The following is a 24,562-nucleotide window of genomic DNA, read 5'->3' on the forward strand; positions in this document are numbered from 1 at the left end:
GAATGTTTATTTCTATTTCTTGTAAACACACAAAATAATCTGCTATCCTTCACTATTATTTTAAGTGTTTGAATGACCGAGAACAATAGCGTTCCATTTTAGATAAGTCATACATAAAAAATTCAATATAACAAAAACAATAACAGTTTTACTTTGGGAAAAAAGCAACTGATATTGGGAAAAAATCGGTAATTTTTGTTAGGGGAAAGGGCCGACATTCGGACCTAAATTAGGTGGAGAAAAATCACTGTTATGCATGCACGTGTACTTATTTCTGACTGGTCAATATTCATTTTGCTTTAACTTCCTTCGTTATCAGTGAAATTCTTTGAAATCTAAAATGGAGAGCTCTTTATTATGGCATTCTATGTGAGATGATGTACATGAATATGGTAATTTTTTATATCATGTGCATGTGTGTGTACTTTAATCTGAATTGCTAATACTCATTGTGCTATATGTGCACTGTTATTTCCCCCAAAATACTTTTGAAAATAATTTATAAAAGTCTATAATACAAAGTTTTGATTAACTTAATGAAGCTGATAATGAATGGGGCCCCAAAAGGAGTAGGGGGGCATTAGGGAAACATCTTTAATGGTCTCCGTTACAATTAGAACTAGTTTAACATTTCTTTATCTTGTTGTAATGCAGACAATATGGTTTGCATGAAAGAAACATGATGTGATAGCGTACTGTAATGCACCTTGTACTCCTTTGTACAATAGGATTTTAAGATTTCAGACCAGTGCAGAAACCCAAAGACGTTAACATATTTCAACATCAAAATTGGACATAAAACATTCACAATGAACCTTTAAACCAGTGAGTTGAACCTAATAAATTATGACTACGGAGGATAAGATATTTTGATTCGAAGTACGGAATGAAAAAAAAAAAAAAATTAGTCCTGCTAAATAGAGAACCCTAGAGAACTCAATGTTTATTTGGTGAATTCAATTGAATTTCATGCATAACTGAGTTGATTTTTACTTTATAAATCATATTCTATGTATAAAATCAATAATAAGATCATTTTTTGAATGTTTTCCCTCAAAAATAGTTGAAAAATGTAACAAAATAGATGGTTAAAGATTTTATGTCATCCTGATATCGATTGAATTTAAACGGTGTTTATTTAAAATAATAATTTAATCACATGATTTTACAATTCTTTTTCACATTATTTTTTATAACATTATTTCTAAGTTATGAGGAACTCTAAGCAATTTATTCAGGTGTAAAACATATTAATAAAATTATTTTCTTATTACTTTTATCAAAAAAGGTGTATGATAAAGTCATCATGGATTAGTATTCCGTTGAAATTAGGCATAAAACGTGGCAAAATATTCTTTTTTCAAATTTAACTTTGTTTTTGTGTAATATATTGGTCATTTAAAACATAAATATTTCACAGACAATTATTTAATTATTAATTAATTAGGGTTATCTAAGGTTCTTTAGAGTTCTCTAGAGTTTTCTGTTTAGTAATACCTGTGAAAAAATGAATGAACTTGTCAAGTTGGTAACACTGAGATTGGGTTTACTCATAAGCAGAGTGTGTCATGGCTGGACGCAAGGTCACTTGGACAAGTTTAAGGTCACTGACAGAGAAACTGTACATTCCTTTACTGTCTGTCTACTTGCAAAACATTGCAACTTCACACCTCTTACAAGATTGCTTATAATGTTAAAATGGGGCATGATTTTGATTCAAGGACATATCTTCCTGTCTGCAGCTTCATTGGAAGACCTACTCGTTACTACTTTGCAATGAGCTTTGCTCTATTTTAACTCTTTACCCCTTAATGCCACGATTTGACACACTTGCGTTTCCTATCAGGTTTTGCACTTATCAGATTTTATGTTTTCATTTCTCAGGTTTTGCGTTTATCAAGAATAACATTGTGGATACTGTAACAGTTCATGTTAAGGAAAAAATAGTAAAATTAAATTATTCTTTAATTACCTTGTCTGGCTGAACAACAGTGATCTACACAGCCACAACCAATGAACTGCTTCACTGATCACATGCACTTGTGGCAGTTTATTGAGATAACTGACACTTTACAATGGATGTTTGTTGTGAAAATAGGGTGGTGAATTGTGGTACACTAATTTCTTGTCATAAAGAGAATTTTATATAGCAGGAAAAAACGTCCTGAAAATTCAGGACATCTTCACAAGAACGGCAATGATCGAATGGCCAAAATTCAAGAACTGACTGTATATTCAGGTCACTTTTATAAGCCTTGGCAACTTGTAATGAAGGAATGATTAATATGCATCCTAATCAAAAGTATTTACTGGTACTTCTTTGTTTCAATGTCTCCCAACAGCTTTTCCCTGTTTGGGATAGACATATATTCTTACCCAAGATGCAGTGTTGCAACCACTATTGAAATAACGACCATTATTGAAATAATTATTTCAAAAGTGGTTGAGAGTGCATTTCAAAACCAAACACAGGTTGTAACCACCATTGAAATAACATTCACTAATGAAATAATTATTTCAATAGTGGTTGGAAGTGCATTTCAAAACCTGCAAACACAGGTTGCAACCACTAATGAAATAACGTTCACTATTGAAAAGATTATTTCAATGGTGGTTGAAAATGCATTTCAAAACCAAACACAGGTTGCAACCACTATTGAAATAATGTTCACTATTGAAACAATGATTTCAATAGAGGTTTTGAATGCATTTCAAAACCTAAACCAGGTTGCAACCACTATTGAAATAATGTTCACTATTGAAACAATGATTTCAATAGTGATTAAAATAAAGATTTCAATAGTAATTGAAATAATGATTTTAATAGTTGCTGACAATGATTTCAATACGAAAACCACATTGCAAGCCTTATTGAAATAACCCCATTATTGAAATAAAGTGCCCCACCACAGCATGATACGCCCATCAAATATTGTTCAATTGTCATAAACAGTTTAGAGTGCAACAAAATCATGTCAACCTTGATACAAGGATTTCAATGATTTTTCCATTCCTTATAATATTTGTTTATACATCTCCTGTGGTATAGGCATTAATTATAACAAATATTATAGATCCTCAACTGGTTGTGTTAGAGCTTCACAAATGCCCATCTGCCCCCCCCCCCCCCCCCAGCTTTCAGATTTGTGAGACATGATGCTCTGAATTAGTTGATATTTTCAAAACATTAAATAAAATTATCATATTAAACAATATCAATTTAGTCTTAACAACTTTATCTATATCAAATTAATATTAAAAACAAAAGGCTGGCCATCAAATGGCATATGCTATAAACTGACAAGCAGTTCTTCTGTAAAATTCCCAAAGGACACAGATAAGAGCTGCTTGATCAGAGATCTTCTAACAGAAATGACTGAGACAGCTAGCCTTCCTACACTGAACTCATTAATTAATCTTTAACTGGATGCATGTCCACTCATTAGTCCCAACAGATGAATGGATCTATACATACTATCTGCTTTGTAGTGCAATAAAAATGCATATTTATGTCATTCTGAAAATTAAATTTGAAAACAAAGATTTATAAAAAGATACAAAAAACTTGTGTAATCTTGATGCAACATTTTTAATAAGGTTCCTGCATTACTCTTAGATTTGTAGGGACTATCTACCATAATTAAAACATTTTTTTATAAATGCTTGATTATTTTTTTAGATTTAATGTCAGACTGGTTTTAAGCTGTAATTCATACGGACAACGGGCATGCTGATTCCAATATCCCCCCCACTCCTCCAAGTATCAAATTAATTTATTATACAATATCAAATAAGTTTTGAATCCTTTTCACCAAATTCATTTTAAAAGTTAGGCTAGCCAACTATTTAATGCAACATGGCTGATTCTTTTTGTCCAGTTCCCAAGAGATATAGATAACACCTCTTGATCAGAGATTCTCTACCAGTTAGCTCCTCACACTAATCTCATTAATTTCTCTCTAATTTGATGTGCAATTTTCTGTTATCAAATTTTCCTTGACCAGTGCTTGATAATTACACCCATGGGAGAGGTGGAATTTCTCTTGTAACATTACATAATAGTAGATTGCTGTAAAGTATATAATGAAAAAATAAGTATTTTCTTGATTTAACATTTTTTTTAATAAGGATACTGCAACACTCATTTTTTGGGATTGTGTAATCTAATAGTAAAAAGACAGTTTTTTTTTTAAATTTCACTTAAATTAAAGGTCACAGTGACCTTGAAATAGGTCGCAACACACCTTCTACCTAAGATGCATAAATTGGCCAAGTTTGATGATTCTAAGTCCAATAGTTTTCTAGTTATGAGCCGGACACGATTTTTCCATATTTGGCCATAGCATCTTCATTAAAGGTCAGAGCGACCTACTTTTAGTGCGTGACACACCTTCTATCCAAGAAGTATCAGCTGACTAAGTTTGATAATTCTAGGCCTAATAGTATTAAAGTTATGAGCCGAACACGAGGGAAAAAAAAAGCTAACAGACAGACAGATGGACAGACAGATGGACATGAACGCCATAATATAATACGTCCCGTCTAAAGACGGGCGTATAAAAAAAATAAAAAGATACAAATTCTCATTATCTCTTCCAACATAATAAATTAATTTATTGAGTTTAAAATATGATATGTAAATTTATATTTTAAATTTCCTTTCCTTTCTAGAAATTACCATTACACAGACATCTTTGATTTAACTGACGCACCTAAAATTAATACAAAGTATGCAAATGTTATATGCATCAAATATGTACATAATTATATGTGCATCAAATTGGTACCGTATATGATTAACATGCAAGCTTCTGCTGAATCTGGCCGACTCAGCAAAAACCAACAGACAATCAATCAATATATGCAAGTTTTAAATGATTTTGTTACATCTTAGCCATTGATTTGGAAAGGAAAGGATCATAAATACAGATAGTGGTAGAAATTAGAATATCTACATTAAAAACAAGAGGCCCATGGGCCACATCGCTCACCTGAGCACATTGGCTAGGCAAAAGCACAAATCAGTTCAGTATTGAAAAGATTACCCTGGGGGGGTTGGGGGGTGGGGGTTGGGGGGGGTTGGTTACTTGAGAAGATTTTCAAAAAATTTTCCCATATATTCCTTTGTAAAAATTTGATCCCCCATTGTGGTTCCTCCCTATCCCAGGGGTCATCATTTGAACTTGAATCTACACTACCTGAGGATGCTTCCATATCAATATGACTAACATAGCTTTCCTGTTCTTGAGAAGAAATATTTCTATATGTTCTTATGTAAAACTTTCGATCCCCCAATGGGCCCCACCCAACCCCTGGGGGTCATCATTTGAACAAAATTTTATCTACACTACCTGAGGATGCTTCCATATCAAAATGACAAATCATGGTTTGCAGTTCTTCAGAAGAAGATATTTTCCTATATATTTCTATTTAAGACTTTGTGGCCCCATCCTACCCACGGGGGTCATGATTTGAACAAAATAGAATCTACACTACCTGAGGATGCTTCCACATAAATATGATCAATCAGGGCTTTGCTGTTCCTGAGAAGATTTTTAAAATTTTTCCTATACATTTCTATGTAAAACTTTGATCCTCCATTGTGGCCCCATCCTACCCCCGGGGGTCATGATCTGAATAAATTTGAATCCACCCTACCTGAGGATGCTTCCATATAAATATGAACAATCTGGGCTTTGCTGTTCCTAAGAAGATTTTTCCTATATATTTCTATGTAAACTTTGATTCTCCATTGTGGCCCCGCCCTAACCCCGGGGGTCATGGTTTGAACAAATTTGAATCTACACTACCTGAGGATGCTTCCATATAAATATGACTCATCATGGCTTTGCTGTTCTTGAAAAGAAGATTTTTAAAGGTTTTTCCTATATATTTCTATGTAAAACTTTGATCCTCCATTGTGGCCCCGCCCTACCCCCAGGGGTCATGATTTGAACAAACTTGAATGTACACTACCTGAAGATGCTTCCACATGAGTTTCATCTTTCCTGGCCCTTTGGTTCTTGAGAAGAAGATTTTTAAATGATGCATTTATTTTTTCACTAATTCTTAATTATCTCCCCTTGAAAGAGGGTGTGGCCCTTCATTTGAACAAACTTGAATCCCCTTCACCCAAGGATACTTTGTGGCAAGTTTGGTTGAAATTGGCCCAGTGGTTCTGGAGAAGAAGAAGAAAATGTGAAAAGTTTACAACAACGACGACGCCAACGCCAACGACAGACAACGGACAAATTTTGATCAGAAAAGCTCACTTGAGCCTTTGGCTCAGGTGAGCTAATAAGAAAGAAGACTGATATCTATATCTATGTGTACAAACTGTCTGATGAAGATATGGTTATTTTTAATAAAAAAGAATATAGAATGGAACTAAATTCTCGTTAATATTCATGGGCTTACCTACACTACAAATACGGATAGTAAATCAAACGTCTACTCATCAAGATGTTAAAAATCAAAACTTCAAGGGAAATTAGTATAAGCATTATTACAATAGTGAGTGTTATTTCAATAGTGGTCACACATATAAAACTGCTACTGAAATAATTCTGCTATTGAAATTATTTCATTAGTGATCCTTAATTCAATAGTGGTTGCAATAATACTATTGCTATTGAAATAATATCTTCTATTAAATTTTTTTTAAATAGTGGTCCTTATTTCAATAGTGGTTGGAACAATGCAGCCACTTTTGAAATAACGACCACTACTGGAATAATTATTTCAATAGCGGTTTTATATGTGTAACTCTATTGAAATAACAACCTCTAATGTTATAAAGCTTATACTTAGTTTTCCGAAATGGTTGATTTTAATGTATTGACGAGTAGAAACATTGGATTTACTATCTATCCACATTTGAAGTGTTGGCAAACCCATGAATATAAGCGAGATTTTACTTCTTTTTCTATATCCTTTTGATTAAATATAACCATATTTTCATCAGAAAGTTTGTATAGATATCACATAGATCTTTTTTCTTCTTTTTAATGTACTGATATTCTAATTTCTACAACTATCTGTATTTACAACCTTTCCCCAATTAATAGCAAAGATGAACCTTATATACCAAAATTACTTAAAATTACTAGATCATTTAAATCACAGATATAAGTGTATAAACAGTATTTCTAGACAGAAATTGCATATATTTTAAACTCAAAAAATTAATTTATTATGTTAGAAAAGATAATGAAGAATTTATACCTAGTTTATATTTTTTTTCAATAGTGGGGTTATTTCAATAAGGCTTGCAATGTGGTTTTTGTATTGAAATCATTGTCAGCAACTATTAAAATCATTATTTCAATTACTGTTGAAATCATTATTTCATTCACTACTGAAATCTTTATTTTGGTTTTGAAATGCACTTCCAACCACTAGTGAAATACTGTATACAGGGTTATTTTCGCCCCATATTATTTTCGCCCTTTCACACTTGCAAACAATTTTGCCCCATTTTAATTTCGCCCAGTCACAGTTTTGTTTAAAAATTATACTGTTTTCTTTGAATTCGTTGAGTCTTAAATTCACCCACTTGCGTCTAGGGCGAAAGGGGCGAAAATAAAATGGGGGCGAAAATTTCCCTGTATACAGTAGTTATTTCAATAATGCTCATTATTTCAATAGTGTTTATAACCTGTGTTTGGTTTTGAAATGCACTCTCAACCACTACTGAAATAATTATTTCAATAGTGGTTGTTATTTCAATAGTGGTTGCAACACTGGGGCTTGAAAGGTTGGTGAAAAGCAAAATGAACTCACCTGTAATGGTCCAGGAAAATAGGGTCCTGGTCCTGAAGCAGCAGTTTGTTCTGCAAGTGAAGCAATCTTCTGAGTTTTATCATGCCACATTTCCTCAGTGGGACCAAACCTAAGACCCATATCAATTCCTTGTGGAAGTTTTGGCTCCATTACATCAGACTGTGGTGAATTTCCTACACTGTTTGTTTCTTCAGAGAAAGGAGATGAGCCAGTATCTTTAATGTACAAAACTTACTTTACTTCAGAGGCCTGTAATTGTTCATTTTATTGAAATGATTACTTTAAACGATCAGTTGTCAGAAACCCAAAGCGAACATAACTAATAAAAGATTACAGGGTGCACCTCAATAAATGTTATCTTAAGTAAGGCAAGTCCCTCTCTTAACTTACCGTATACACTCAACTATAAGTTGGTCCGCCTATAAGTCAGTTGTATTTTTTAATCTTAACTTACAGAGATTGACTCGCTAAAATATCAATCATGTATAAGTCGGATTAAGAGTTTTGGACCAAAGTTTAACTCCAAAAAAAACAGACTTATAGGCGAGAATATACGGTATAAGCTGGCAGCAAGTATCCCTAGATGCATCATTTATGCAATTTTGGTCTAACAGGACTTGCAGTTAATTGGGATTGGACTTACACTAAAAACTTTAACCTATAGTCACTCATCCAAAAAATGTTGGTCAAATTCAGCATCTGAAGCAAGTTTGAGAGTATTCATCCCTTGATGCATCATCCATGCAAGTTTAGTCTACACAAGATGAAACACTTCCTTTAAGCTTGGCTTAAAGACAGCTTATAGGTGCTTCATTATGGCTTAATGGTTATCTTCAATTCACCATTAAGAACTTTTAAAGTGACAGTACGGTGCATCTCATAAAAAAACTGACTAGATAAAATTTTCCGACAAGATTTGGAATTTTTTTACTACTCATAAATGTATAAACTTTCAGAAAATTACAACTTTTAAAATTAAATAATTTGGATTATTTCATTAAAATTAATAGTTATTTATGGGACGTAAATATATACATCGCAACGTGTTCGGGGTTCCACATTCCATGTTATGCACGCATGCGTAGTTTTCATAAACAGAACAGCATGGTTAGAGAGGGAATCCCGGTAGGCCTGCTACATTGACAAAGTCGACTAAAAATAAGAAGAAACTGAAAATAGAACTTGAAAAAGCAACTTTCCTGATTAAAATTTAGTTTGGGGATTAATATAATCGCTGGATGAGGAAGAAACGGGAACTCGGCGACACTCACGCAGGGCTCTCAAAGGTTCTATTTGACAGGTTTGTTGATACTTGTTATCATTTCTCATTTTCCGTCGCTTTCAAAGAAAAAAAATAGTGTAAACTCAACATAAAAAATACATCTTTGACTTATAAACATTGTTGCCATTTGAAATGCTAATTTTTTTAACTGTGCAGAAAAATATTTTGTTTGACATTTGCCGCGATAACGTATGATTAGTTGGTTTTTCCTTTCTCTGACCCCAATACATAAAACGTCTACATTTGTGCTTTTAACTCTGTTAAATTCGCCTGAATGCAAACTAAAATCTTTACAATTATTATTTAAGATTATGATAATTTGTGTTTTTGAAAATTGCTTTCACTTAATATTCATTATAACTGTAAACTCTACAGTGTAGGCACGTGCTGTTTTAGAGTTCACGTGGTACAAATAAACAGATCTAAAAGATTGCTCCAGTTTGTACAACCCTTGATTTTCCGGCAGATTCTAAATACGTTAATTTTGTTTGAGTAGAGAATATTTCTGTTTCTCAAACTGCTTACATCAACTTTATACCTTATTTCTTATTGACATATTGGGTAAATTTGGATGAAAAAGCACGCATTTTGCAGCCGTACTGTCGCTTTAAGCTATCTTTAAGTAATATATACACAATCATTAAGTTACCGTTAAGCCATCTCAAAGTCCTTAGTGGATGCTAAAAGGTAGCTTAATGGTGGCTCAAAGATGGCTTACATGTGCTTAATGATGGCTTTTAGACAATCTTTGTCTTCATTTAGCCATGCAACATTAAGTCAAACTTATAGGAGCTTAAAGTCCAAACTCCAATAAGCTACCTTTAAACCAATATGATTTCTTTCGTTTGAGGAATGAATTAGACAGAAATCATTTGTCTACTTCATGTTTTAATGAATTACTTGTTCGGAATAACATTCAAATTTTCATTCAAATACCTGGTTAATATCACATGGTTCTTAAGAACCGGTCTCGTTAGTAAGGCTATATAAGAGGTAAATAGTTGTTTAAATGCCAGTTTCGGACGACACGTAGAGCACAATAAAAGTTTAAATCTGGGAATGCAGAACGAAGTGGCCTCGGACGGGGCTCACGTCGACATGCTTTAAGCCATTGTAGATGATATGAATGAACAGAAATTGGACTTGGAGAGAGATTTGACCAGTTTAAGAGAGAATTACAGAGAGCAAGCCTGGAAACATTGTCATCAAAGAACAGCCTTCCTAGAATTTTTTTTTATAAGATAAGTATTCATTTGAGAATACAATTGATCAGTTTCTTGAATACTAGTAAGTAAAAAGTAGAGAACGAGGTTTGTAATAGAGAGAATTCGAAAATATTTAAACAAATTTTGAATTATGAGATTCATTGATTCTCGTCAGTACATTATTGATTTAATCCTTGATTGTTGTAAAATATTGATATTGTATTTTTGCCTCAGTAGTTATTTCCAGTAACAACTAGTTTGCTTTGCAGAAAGATGGGTTTGTCCAAGGAGCTAAGCTGATGTTACTAGAATTCAAAACAAAATACATTTTTAATAATGCTTTTTCTCTTACAGTTAATTTCAGTCGTAAAGAAGGCTTATATAAGATTTTGGGATTTTTAACAAGCATGATGATATAAGATTTGCACTTACAGATCCAGTTAATATTTTTTGTTTATCATTTAATGTCACAAGTGCATTAACGTCATTATAAAGTCATAATTCCTGGGTTCGTATGCATAAAAATTCTTAAGTCCTTAAGCATATTCTTAAGTACTAATTTCTTGCTTAGCAGATTGAAATTTTACTTAGCATATTGCATAAAACTTCTTAACTCTTAAGTATATTCTAAGTATATGCTTAAAGTTAAGTATGGTCTATACCTGTCTTAACTTTTTAAGCATATTGCTTAAGGCATTGTTTCAATATGGCTGGCATTCAAGTTGCGCGAAAGAAGAGGACATTCAAACCTAGACTGGACCCATTATCTACACTCACAGCTGCTGAGCTACAGGCAAGATTTAGATTTACTCATGAAGGAATAGAATTTATTACAGATTTAATTAGAGATGACATTACGCCTTCGACTGGTAGAAATTATAGTGTGCCAGCACATGTACAAGTTATGGTAACTTTAAGATATTTTGCAACTGGCAAAATGCAGTTATGCAGCGGTGACAATTTTGGACTGCATCAGTCTACCATTTCCAGAATTATTCAAAGAGTTACAACTGCTCTCGTACAGCCACACATTGTGAAACAGTTTATTTCTTTTCCAATGCAAGCAGAGACCATCAGGAAGCACCAGGCAGATTTTTTTGGTTTAGCTAAATTTCCAGGGGTAATAGGGGCCATTGATGGTACCCATATTAGAATTATTGCACCTAGTGAGCATGAAGTAGAGTTTGTAAACCGGAAAAATTTCCACAGTATCAACGTGCAGATTGTTTCAGATGCCCATCACAGAATTTTAGATCTTGTATCCACATGGCCAGGTGCAACACATGATGCTAGAATACTACGAGAGAGTGGGTTGTTTCAAATCTTTAACAGACGCCTCTTGCCCGTGAAATGCCATCTTCTAGGCGACAGTGGATATCCATTGAAAGATTGGTTATTAACCCCTTATCTGAACCCAGCAGATGGACCACAAACCCAGTATAATAGGTCTGAAATTAAGTAGATTACTGTATAAAGCATTTGTTGACTTCTGTTTTTATTATTGATTATTTTGTAAAATTCTTTTCAAATAATCGTTTTCACAATACGCAAGCATATTATAGTAACGGTTTAAAATATGACGTCATTTGATTGTTGCGTAGTTTTGTCAAAACCCAGCACCTGTGACACTAAAGTCATTCTGCAAAATAACGTAACCAAATAATTTCTATGTCTCTCTTTTACAAATTTCAAGACAGGTTTCTCATTTGTATTTGTGTTCCAAATTAATTTGCAAATAGTATTCAAGAAAAGTTTTTATCCCAATAGTTTCTAGTTTCGAGTCGGATAAAGAGGACCATTACATCTCCGATTTAACAAATTGAACAATACAAAAATAGTTGATGCATAACAACAAACAAATAAAGGAACATTTTGGCATTTAAATGATATATATAAATATATTCATTAATTTGGAAGTGAAACACTTCATGATTAATACTTCCAAATAAAATTTAATTATGCCGAGACTTTCGTAATGATATTTCCACTGTAATTTTACCTTGACATTAATTCTTTTTCCCCATGTACACTTAATATCTTTCAGAGAAAAAATTTGTTTGTTCAAATGGCTTTTTTTGTCTCTGTCATAGAATGACTGCAATCAGTGTAATCGGAAGTGCAGTGGGATGTAATATACTCGTTATTTTAATTTTTATTTTGAGCCACATGTATCCCATATTTCACGTAATCTTAAATAAGAAAAATAAAATGACTAATAAAATATAAGTACCTTAAAACTTATTAAGTAATGGAGAGAGAGGGGGTGTGGGCATAGGTACTAACGACCTAGTATTCAGAAATCGCGCAAATTTTTACACATGTAATTGTATACGCGAAAACGAAAAGAAACTTTAATTCTAGTAAGAAAATTGTACATTATATTATGACATTTTTTTCCTTGAAAATCACTTCAATTAAAAAAACAAATAATTTAATTCCTTCCCCTGTTCTAAGGTCACACAAGTGCACTCGCACAGTTGTAGAAAGAACAATTGGGCAACTAAAAAGAAGGTTCCATATTTTACATGTGGAAATTCGACAGAGTCCAGAGAGAGTAAGCAAAATTATCACGGCCTGCAGAGTTCTCCATAATATTGCCAAATCGCTTAACATCCCCCTTCCACAAGAAGAAGGAGAAGACGAAGACAATGTTGATCAGTATATCGTTGCTGCCTTTCAGAACGCCGATGGACGTGTATATAGAAACCACATTGTTTCAACGCATTTCACGTAAATGTATGTCATTTTATTTATTTTCAATTATGTAGAATTGATTTATTGAGGGATAAATAACAAATTCAGGGATATAGAAAAAACATCCAAGTAAAATACTTTATTACATTTTCAACAGTGAAATACTGTGATTTATTTATTGAATAAAAGTGATATTCTCTCACAGTGTGAAAGGATACCAAAATGATATTCTCTCACAGTGTGAAAGGATATCAAAGTAAGTAAAAAATAATTTCTGGCCTGTCCTAAGCATCTTGATAGAGCTATTTAAAACTGCAAATTTCTTCATAAATATGTTGCTAAAATCCATGCTATGTAATGTTTTCAATCACACAACTGCTAAACTATGACATCTCAACCGCTCAACTAGCTATGACGTCAAGCCTATGACACTGTGTTAAGAAAAGACAGAGGCAAAGGGAAAATCCAAAAGAAAATGTAATAAACAGAAAATTCAATGTTTTGTAGATGAATATGGAATTTTTTTCACTCGTGAGACAGGATTTTTTGATATTTTCACTCGTGCTTCGCACTCGTGAAAATATAAAAAAAATCCTGTCCCACTCGTGAAATAAATTCCACATTCATCTACAAAACATTGAATATCCTCTATTTTAACTACTGTGGTTTCAATGTTGTATGATACTGACTACTTTTCAGAGAGTTCTAATTCTTTTTCTAGCTTTTTTATTTGTAATTTTAAAAGTTCATTTTGGAGCCTAATATGTTCAACATCATGTTCCATTCTCTTTTCTTGCAGTGCAGTTATATGCAAACATCTCTCACATGACGGGATAGCTAGAAGGCCCAACTCCTGCGTTTTCGTACTGCAGTGATCACCGCTTTCTTTGGTACATGTGATCATGAAGTCGGTCACCTGTGGACTTAAAATATTAAAAGATTATAAGCAATATATTTTTTTCATAATATTAAAATGAAGGGCAACGAAACACTCAAAACTTGTCGTAATTGCATTCTGATATCGGAACAAACGTACCTCTTGCTGGTTGTCTGGTGTGGGTCAGCATCCAGTAACAGGTACGTGGTATCTATGGCTCCAGGAATTCCTGAGATACTCACATTGTCTGTGCCAATGACATTTCCCACTGCTTCTGCAAGAGGTGTTATTTGGCTCCCTGCTGGTCCTCCCCCTGTTAGATGCAAATCATCTAATTTCAATTAAAAAAAAAAAGAAGACAAAAAAACAACAACAACAACAACAACAACAACAACAAAAACACTACAGAGATAATAAAAAGTGACTAGAAGCATATCTTTTGAAATGTTTGTCGGACGTCTTCATAAATGTAATAATAATTAAGAGATTTGTAATATAGGCACAAGCATTGTTTTTAAGTGAGGAGGACAAATCACACAATATTTTGTTTGAAAAAAAAAGTATAAGATCGATAGAAATCATTATTAGTAAACAAACTTTAGAATTTATTAGTTAATAATTACAGCTGAGCGGATTTTTTATCTGTACAGTTATGCTATAATTATTCATGGCCGTAGGAACCGGGGGGGGGGGGGGGGGGGGGGGGGTTGCCCCCTCCCCCCCCCAATAATTTTGCCGATATAAAGATTACTATATATATATAAAAAAAAAAGCTACTATATGCCTGTGCGCCCTCAATAAATTTTATACGTCTGATGACCTTTTTTTTTCTGGCTTGTCAAGAAATTTTTGGTAGTTGATAGTGCCCCCTCAACTGAAAATGTATGGCTGTGCCCCTCCAAACTGAAATTGCTTCCTACGGGCCTGTTATTTTACGTGTATTTATAGTGTTTTGGGATTAAACGGTTGCGAAAATAAACATTGATCCACTCCTTTTGGGAGATATGACGTCAAATTACGAAAGCAGCGACGCCACGCTGTAAACTTTTCAAAAATATTGCAGTTTCATACACGTTCTCAGTTAGCCTACTTCTTTTCATGTGATTGTTGGATTTAGATTCTTCGAATAACTAGAAACACAAATGAAAACTCCTCCTGTCAACACTGTACAAGAAAGTATATAGGCCTACATACATGTATACCGCGCCGAACATGCATGTATAGACCTACATACATGCAAATTCTAGGGAGTATAGCAGCTGGTGCATGTATTGTAAGTATGTATAATATTACTTATTATGTTTGATATTATCAGCAAAGTGTGCATTACAACTCATAGCCTTTAACAAGATGTTTCAGTTAAGCAATATGTGCATGACAATGATATGTGATTCACTCTGACCATAACTCAAAGGGAGAAAACTCGAACTGTGTAGACCTACCCGTTTGTTTGATACTCCGTCGTGCATCAGCCAATTCAGCCTTTCCTTTCATTTGAATGTTGTGCCACTTTTTCTCTACCTCCTCCACAGTTCGCAATGTAGAGGAGGTAGAGTTTATCTTGTCAGTTATGTGTCGCCACGCCTCTCTTTTCTTTATAGTTGTGACGCCCGCGCCGAACTTGGCTCGCAGAACCTCTTTCTTTTCTTCGACCAGGCGACTTAAATAGAGGCACTCATCGGTCGTCCAGTTAGGTTTTCTTTTCTTCGCCCCGTTACCTTCTTCGGCCATATGTACAGTCTATACCTTCTTGCTTTGACAGTTTTGTTTGAGCAGACGATAATCTAAACACGTCATCGATATCAAACAAAATATTGTGATCATATTGATCAAGATATAAAAAATTAGTTATAACAGGAATGTGAATCCTAAAATTAATATGAATTACATTTTTTTTAATAATTTTATTTCTTTGTTTCTCCACCATGACGTGTTTATTTACATGAAAGTGAAAGCGGAAGTAACTTTATTGACATGGCAACGGTGTACTTAGGCAGATTACGATATGCTTAGCTAAGAATCACTAACCATGTTGCTTAGAAGTTTTATGCAACGGAACTTAAGCATCTTACTTAGCTAAGAATACGCTTAAGAAATTTAAGAATATACTTAAGAAAATTCTTAGAATTTTTATGCATACGAATCCTGAGCATAAAAAATATCAAGGATTCACTGGAAACTTTCAATTGTTTTTCAATTTCAGTTTCTTACCTTTCGGTCAAATGTGCTACTAGACTTAAAAGTTTTAAGTTATGTCATAGAGAAGGCAAAATATCCTTATGTATTAAGGCATTTCAGTGTTGGGTTTGGTATCGTGATGAGTATATAATGAAATACAAGTAGGTACTTGAAGACCTGTAGAGAAGTTCTTTGCGATTTGTGCTAATTACATATTGACTTTATAGAAGAAAATGAGTTTTACTTGTGCTAAACGCAGGACTGGCACTGTCTTGCAGAAAGAGAATAAAAAGTTTAGAATGCTTGCATTTGCTTTTCACTATGAGTTTATTTAAGTCCTATTTGAATTATGATTAATACTGTTTACCGGAACTGAAATTTATTAAATTACAATTTAGGCCTAAGCCTGTTTTTGACTAATTTTGATACATTAATACATATGATTTGATGGAAGTTTAAAACACTTTATTTATGGTGGTGTCATTTGGCGAGATTGATTTCAATAGAAGAGTTCCACATGTATGGTTAACTCGTATCTGGTATCAGTTTGATAAGAGAAAAATTAAAGAATGTATAATGTTTCTGATTTTAAGTTTAAATTATTATTTCTAACAGTATTATCCCTAATTTTTTATTGCTCTACATTTCATAAGCATGTTTGAGCAGTGTCATATTTTGGCGACAAATGACCTGATTTTGAAGAATTTTGAATAATATGTTAATATAAAAATATACATATGTATGTTCATCCTACAATATTTGTGGGGTTGTCATTTGGTATGATTTCAGATTTGAGTTATACGTATATAGTAAACTCAGATCTGATAGTTTTGATAAAGAGAAAAATTTAGAATTTTTGTTTGTTTTGATTTTCGAGTTTAAATAAAATTTCTTCATTGAATTTTCATTTCTAAAATGATGTACCACAATTTAAATTTTATTGAATTATAATTTCATAAGTGCTTTTGCACAATGTCATGCTTGGTAGTCTGAAGACTTTATTTTGAATAACTTGGATATATTTAATTTTATCATAAAATGATTTTATGAATGTTTATCAAACCACATTTGTGGTGTTGCTATTTGCCGTGATTGCTTTCAGTAGAAAGTGAGTTCTACATATATTGTAAACTAAAAGCCGATATTTTTGATTTAAAAAATAGAATTTGAATTTAATTTGAACTAATTTGATACATTTTATCATAAAATGATTTTATGGATGTTTATCCAACCACATTTGTGGTGTTGCCATTTGGCGAGATTGATTTCAGTAGAAAGTGAGTTATACACATGTACGTATATAGTAAACTAAGAGCTGCTATCTCTAATTTTTAAAAAATAGAAATATGTCCATAGGACATGAATGCCCCACCAAGGGTATATTAGTAATGCAACATGAAAATTTGTATTAATGTATGAAATTTGATGAGAATATCTTGAATAGTTTCTTTAAAATTGAAATCTAAAAAGTTGGATATAGATGATAAATTCTCACCAAATAATGTACAAGTGCATAAACTTACATAAATACATCTTAAATGGTTTCTTTAAAACCAAGCAAAATGCAAATTTAAGAAAGGTGAGGTCAACGTTACAGGAAAGTTCAAGGTCAATCATTTTTGATGCCGTTGAATAGTTCTCACAAATACGTATCAGCATATTAAGTTTGATAAAAATGTTTTAAATGCTATTTTTAATACTGAGCTCAACACTAATTTAACATAAATGAAGTTAAGTTCAAAGGAAAGGTCAAGGTCAAAAAATGTTGATGCAGTTGAAAAGCATACATCAGTATGTATTAGCATATGAAGTTTGATAATAATATTATGAATAATTTCTTTAAAACTGAGTTGAACACAAATAAATAAAAGTGAGGTCAAGGTCAAATGAAAGGCCAGGGTCAAAAATGTTGATGCAGTTGAATTGCTTACATCAGTATGTATCAGCATATGAAGTTTGACACTAATTTAAGAAAAGTGAGGTCAAGGTCGAAGGAAAGGTAAAAAAATGTTGATGCAATTGCATAGCTCTCATCAATATCTATCAGCATATGAAGTTTGATAAAAATATCTTGAATAGTTTCTTTAAAACTGAGCTAAACACTAAATTAAGACAAGAGGCCCAAGGGCCTTGAATCGCTCTTCTGATAAACTGTACAACCTATCACTTCTATTTGAAGCCTCTAAGTATCCTGTATATTTAGATAAAGCCTTGAAATTACAAAGGTAGGTCATCATGACCTACATTTTAGATGAAACTCTCTGAGAACCCAAGATGATTCTATGCCAAGTAGTACCTGAGAGTAGGTCATGGTGACCTACTTATCACTTGTCATTCTCTGAGGACCCAAGATGCATCAACTAAGTTTGATGATTCTAAGCCAATTAATACCTAAAATATTTTTAAAATTATATCCATAAAATTTCAAAAGTAGGTCACAGTGACATACTTTTCAGATGACATACTTTGAGGACCCAAGATGCATCAACTGACAAAGTTTGATGATTCTAAGCCAATAAGTACCTGAAATATTTAAATAAAGCCATAAAATTTTTAAAAAATAGGTCACAGTGACCTCCTTTTCAGTCAACTAACTCTACAGACCCAAGATGCATCAACTGACAAAATTTGATAATTCTAAGCCAAATAGTACCCGAACATTTAATTAAAGTCATATTAATTGAAAAGTAGGTCATGGTGACCTACTTTTCAGTTGAGATATTCCTAGGACCCAAGATGCATCAACTGACAAATTTTGATGCTTCTAACCCAATTAGTACCCAAAATATTTAATTATAATCATATTAATTAAGAAGTAGGTCACAGTGACCTACTTTTCAGTCGACCTACTCCAAGGACCCAAGATGCATCAACTGACAAAGTTTGATGATTCTAAGTCAATTAGTACCTGAAAATGTTTAATTAAAGCCATAAATTTTCAAAAGTAGGTCATAGTGACCTACTTTTCAGTCAACTTACTCCAAAGACCCAAGATGCATCAACTAACAAATTTTGATGATTCTAAGCCAATTAGTAACCAAAATATTTTATTTTAGTCATATAAATTGAAAAGTTGGTCACGGTGACCTACTTTTCACTCTACTTACTCCGAAGACCCATGATGCATCAACTGACAAAGTTTGATGATTCTAAGCCAATGAGTACCCGAAATATTTAATTATAGTCATATAAATTGAAAAGTAGGTCATGGTGACTTAATTTTCAGTTGACCTACTCCCAAGACCCAAGATGCATCAACTGACAAAGTTTAATGATTCTAAGCCAATTAGTATCTGAAATATTTAATTATAGTCATATTAATTGAAAAGTAAGTCAAGGTGACCAACTTTTCAGTTGATCCAAGATGCGTCACCTTACAAAGTTTTATTATCTAAAATGCTTTGAAATCAAATGCCTGCAAAGTTCAAAAAGTAGGTCACTGTGACCTACTTTTTAATACATATGTTTTATGGCCCCAAGATGCATCATCTTACAAAATCTAATGATTCTAAACCTCTCAGTATTTGAATTAATGACCATAATTGTTTTGAAAAAGATTAGCCATAAAATTCAAAAAGTAGGTCAAGGTGACCATGATCTACTTTTTAATCATGGTGATAAGATCACCATGATCTACTTTTGAGTCAACATAATATGAGGTCCTTAGATGCATCAACTGACAAGATTTGATGATCCTAGTCCTTATAGTAAGCGAAATATCAACATTTTAATAAAATGTAATTTTTGGTCAACTTTGAAGTGACCTTGAGACCATGCCCTTTGCCCCAGGGTAAATCCCCATGCAAATTTTAATCTACAACATATCCTCAACCTTTTGTGTGAGTTTGGTGATAATCTGCCCACTGCTTCTTGCGAAGAACATTTTTTAGCAACCAGTAATTTCGGTTTTATTTATCCAATTATCTCCCCTTATTTAAGTTGTTGCAGTTGAATTGCTCTCATCAGTATGTAACAGCATATGAAGTTTGAAAAAATATCTTGAATGGTTTCTTTAAAACTGAGCTAAATACTAATTCAAGAAAAGTGAGGTCAAGGTCAAAGGAAAGGTCAAGGTCAAAAATGTTGATGCAGTTCAAAAGTTCTCATGTATGTATCAACTTATGAAGTTTGATTACACTATCTTGAATAGTATCTTTAAAACTGAGCTAAAAACTAATTTAAGAAAAGTGAGGTCAAGGTCAAAAGAAAGGTCAAGGTCAAAAAATGTTGATGCAGTTCAATCGCTCTCATAAGTATGTATCAACATATGAAGTTTGATTACACTATCTTGAATGGTATCTTTAAAACTGAGCTAAGCACTAATTTTGGAAAAGTGAGGTCAAGGTCAAAGGAAAGGTCAAGGTCAAAAAATGTTGATGCAGTTGCATAGCTCTCATCAATATCTATCAGCATATGAAGTTTGATGAAAATATCTTGAATAGTTTCTTTCAAGCTGAGCTATGAACTGAGCTAAACGCAAAGTGCGTTTGAAGGACAGAAGGATGGAAGGACAGAAGGATGGAAGATGGACATCACAAATACTATATGCCCCGGCCATATTCATGGTGGGGCATAAAAAATTGAATTTAATTTGAATAAATTTGAAACATTTTATCGCGAAGTGATTTTATGGATGTTTATCCAACCACATTTGTGGTGTTGCCATTTGGCAAGATTGATTTCGTTCGAAAAAGAATTCTACATATTTAGTAAACTAAGAGCTCATAGTTCTGGTAAAGAGGAATAGTATGGATGCATAATTTGTTTTAATGTAGATATCATTACTGATTTATGATTTCTAGCATTATTTACCTTTTCAAAAGATCATTAGTGCAATTCTAAAAATTTTTTTTGAAAAATTTTGATACTTTTTATCTTTAAATGATTTTATGGATGTTTATCAAACCATACTGGTGATGCCATTTGGTGAGGTTGATTTTTATCAAATAGATATTAGTTTTTTTTTTACATATTTTTAAGAAAATATGTTCAAAGATATCTATCGGTTTTCTAAATTCATATTTGTTCTTCCAGATATGAATTGGTTACCATCATAGCCGTATGAAATTCAAGCATCATGAGCGTATTTCACTGCCCACCGATAATGAAAGAGCTTTATGGGGGCACATATGCAAGGAATCAAGTTGGGATTCTAGGTGCTTCACAGGCCTTTGTAATTTGTGCAATTTTGAAATCGGATAATGGATATAGTTTACATTATTGTGTCAAATTCATTTCTTATACTGAAGACTCAAGTACAAAAAACATTTATCGAGGTGTTTACACGATTTGTGCATACAGGTAACATCAAAGATTACAGCGATCGGGCTGAGCAAATTCATCTGTTGTCATACGGTGAATTTCAGACAGGACTTTCAAAAGATGCGGACAGTGGTGTACAAAATTTGCTAAGGATGGCTATATTTGTATTTCCTTGATTAAATCGTTTAATTGTTTCCAAAAATTTCAGTGTAAAATTCTGTGAATTATTCTATCCACTGGGTTTAAAATATTCATTTGTCTTGATATAATTTAAATGAATTTTGTTGGATAATGAATTTAAAATCATTGATTTTATACTGTCACTTTCCCGTTCTTTATATTTAGAGCTGCTACTTGTCGTTGCTATGTCCAAATAGTGTGTTGTTTTTTGTACTTTCCTTTGAAAGTAATGAATGGATTTAAAGTAGAAATATGATTTCTTTCGTTTGAGGAACGAATTAGACAGAAATTATTTTCTACCTGGTGTTTTAATGAATTACTTGTTCGGAATTACAAGGTTTTCATTCGAATACCTGGTTAATATCATATGGTTCTTTAGAACCGGTCTCATTAGCAAGGCTATATAAGAGGTGAATAGTTGTTTAAATGCCAGTATAGGACAACATGCAGAGCACGTTAAAAGTTTAAATTTTATCTATATTTATTCAATCCAACATTACAATATACATGTATACAATTATGGATTTTCGTATTTTACATGCTATATGTACATTCTACAATAAAGCTACTACGTGTCGTTGCTATGTCCAAATAGCGTGTTGTTTTTTGTGCTTTCTTTTGAAAGTAATGAATGGATTTAAAGTAGAACCATGAAGTTTGGCAACTATACTTTAAAAGAAAATAAGACTTCCACATGATGAATCAGATCCCATGATCTCCTCCCCCACCCCCCCCCCCCCACCCCCAAGACTATAAACTGAGAACAGACTTAAGTCAAAATTTAAATTTTAATATCTCGAGTTTTATTTTATAGATTTGCTTAAATAATTGCAAGTTTATATGACATTTACATTCAAATACATGATGAAAATTTTGTTTCATTATTTAAATTATTGTAAAAGTTATATTGGTTTGAAATTTTGACTTAAGTCTGTTCTCTGTTTACGGTCTTGCATGGAGCCAGATTGCAAGATGAATGCCTTTGTAAAAAATCTTTTATTTGGGTGAACACCTTAACCACTACGCTATGCCGGCTGTTGATATGAAGAGAAAGTATAAAACCTTTATTGTTAACTAAAGAAGAGGTTTCCATAAGGCTGTGTTTTGGCCCATGATGAATTTCAAATTCATCTGTTTAGTAAAGTTAAGTAATGTTTCCTCTATATTTATATGTTTATATATATTTATATGTTTATATTTTTGTATGCAAAACCAATGTATAATAGTCATGTGACCAAGGGGTATCTAAAGGGTCCCTCTTTGAGCATCTAAGAGGGTTTTGACGATTTATACCAAGTTGTTGACTATTTATTGTGAAAAACCAAAGAAGTATTAACAGCAAATCATCAGGGAACATAGATGAGGCTGAAATAACTCAAAAGGCTAATTGTTACGATAGTTTTTTTTTTTTTTAAAGAGAAACTTTTTTAATTGTAGGCCATAAAAATTCAAAGGAAATTGTGTACGCTTTCTTGTTAGATCTATACATACAAAGATATGAAAAACAATCAGATATGAAAACAAAAACTTTCAATATTAAGAAATATTATATATTGTAACATATTTTTAACATAAATTTTGCTTGCAACTCCTTTATGCGTTTACAAGTAGCAAAAAGACCAGAACACATTATACGGAAGCACATTGATTTCGAAGTATTTGATTAAGACTTTTTTTTTTTTCAATACATAGAAAGTTTATAAATCTTTTAAATTGTTTTGCACGGCTAATAGGATTATTGAAATAAAAATTCAATGTGCATTCAGAATTGATGCTGAAAGTGTATACTGTGCACATAATAAAAGGCAAGTATATATTATTTACAGGTATCTCATGCATGAAGAATCAATAAAAATAGCAATTCCCATGCATTTGTATTACATATTTCGTTTCAAGAAATTAGACGCAAATTTGATTATTATCAAACTTTATTTTTATATGCAATGTTTATTCTGGAAATGTATCATTTTAATCTTCCGTAAATCTGTGCCCATTTTCATGTGGAACGTATCTTCAAAATGTCGCTTATAACCTGTGGTACCAAAATGTGCACATTTGCCAATAATTCTTGATTATACTTTGATAATACTAACAAGTAATGGGGGGGGGGGGGAATGAAGGATACTAGTATAGATATCTCCTATAATGAAACATGGCATGATTGAATTCTTACCCACAACAAACTAGATTTTAGATTTTCTTACTATATACCATATATAGAGATTCTGTGTTTCATTTGGAGTTTGGAGGCAAATGATTCTGAGTATGACTTTGTTTGGCTCACTTCACCAGACTACACCCGATAGACCGGACGCAATTCATAGCGCTCCGGATTTCTTTGTTCACAACTGTTTATAAACTCCAAATTAAACATGTAACATTGTAAATATTTAGTGTTTGACAATTATTATTGTTCATGTCCTTGGTCATTTTTAGTGCTTTATATATATATATATATATATATATATATATATATATATATATATATATATATATATTAAACACATACTGTTCCATAACTCCGTTAAACTCTTACATAAGATGTAGAGTGTGTCAAGCTGTCTACAGTGAAGTAAGTGTCCCATTCAGAAAATTTCCCCTGACATCTGAATGTGCATTGGATTGCATAAAGAAACAAGCAGTATCTTTTTTAATAACAACAATTGACTCAAGGGTTGATAAGAACACTGATCATTTTATATTTAAGATTGTTTGAAATACAGACTGCATCATCATCAATATCTGGTAAAATTCAAATTCACATATAAGTTGAAAAGAGCAGGTTACAGATTGCAATGGGTTTTGGTAATAGGAAAAAAGAACTACATTAAACTTGTGATACTGCAAAAAAACCCATATTTAGAAACTGTGATCTAGATATTCACAAAACAATTATTTTGTTTACTGTGAAACAATAAGCCTGAGCTTGATGATCTTTACATATTTTCAAACACAGAATGCAACTTCCGTATCGTATGTCAAAGTTGTGGTTTTCCTTACAGACAGACACACAGGCATGTTATAACAAAAAGGATTTTTCTCTCATGTTTGATATCAAAACACTTAGTATACCTATTTAATTGATATGTTTATTTAATTTAT

At 32.6% G+C, this 24,562-nt stretch overlaps 2 protein-coding genes across 2 annotated transcripts in view; one reads left to right on the forward strand and one right to left on the reverse strand.

The window, feature by feature from the left end:
• The window catches only part of LOC133192081 (uncharacterized), a 506,856-nt gene that overhangs the window by 60,924 nt on the left and 421,370 nt on the right, over positions 1–24,562 (reverse strand). Inside the window, exon 24 of the mRNA XM_061327935.1 lies at positions 7,783–7,997. Within this exon, the coding sequence (XP_061183919.1) occupies positions 7,783–7,997 (215 nt within the window). The remainder of the gene's footprint in view (positions 1–7,782; positions 7,998–24,562) is intronic.
• On the forward strand, positions 10,927–11,767 carry LOC133192658 (putative nuclease HARBI1). Its single transcript, XM_061328654.1, has one exon. It carries the CDS (start codon positions 10,976–10,978, stop codon positions 11,729–11,731), a length of 756 nt encoding a protein of 251 aa, XP_061184638.1. The 5' UTR covers positions 10,927–10,975; the 3' UTR covers positions 11,732–11,767.

This window comes from Saccostrea echinata, unplaced genomic scaffold (genome assembly GCF_033153115.1).
Source record: "Saccostrea echinata isolate AGI-Se365-2 ecotype Australia unplaced genomic scaffold, CSIRO_AGI_Sech_v1 ptg000025l, whole genome shotgun sequence".
NCBI lineage: Eukaryota > Metazoa > Mollusca > Bivalvia > Ostreida > Ostreidae > Saccostrea > Saccostrea echinata.

Bases quoted from the DNA above. Each gene is read 5' to 3' on its own strand.
- LOC133192658 (XM_061328654.1), top strand. From the start codon at position 10,976: ATGGCTGGCATTCAAGTTGCGCGAAAGAAGAGGACATTCAAACCTAGA.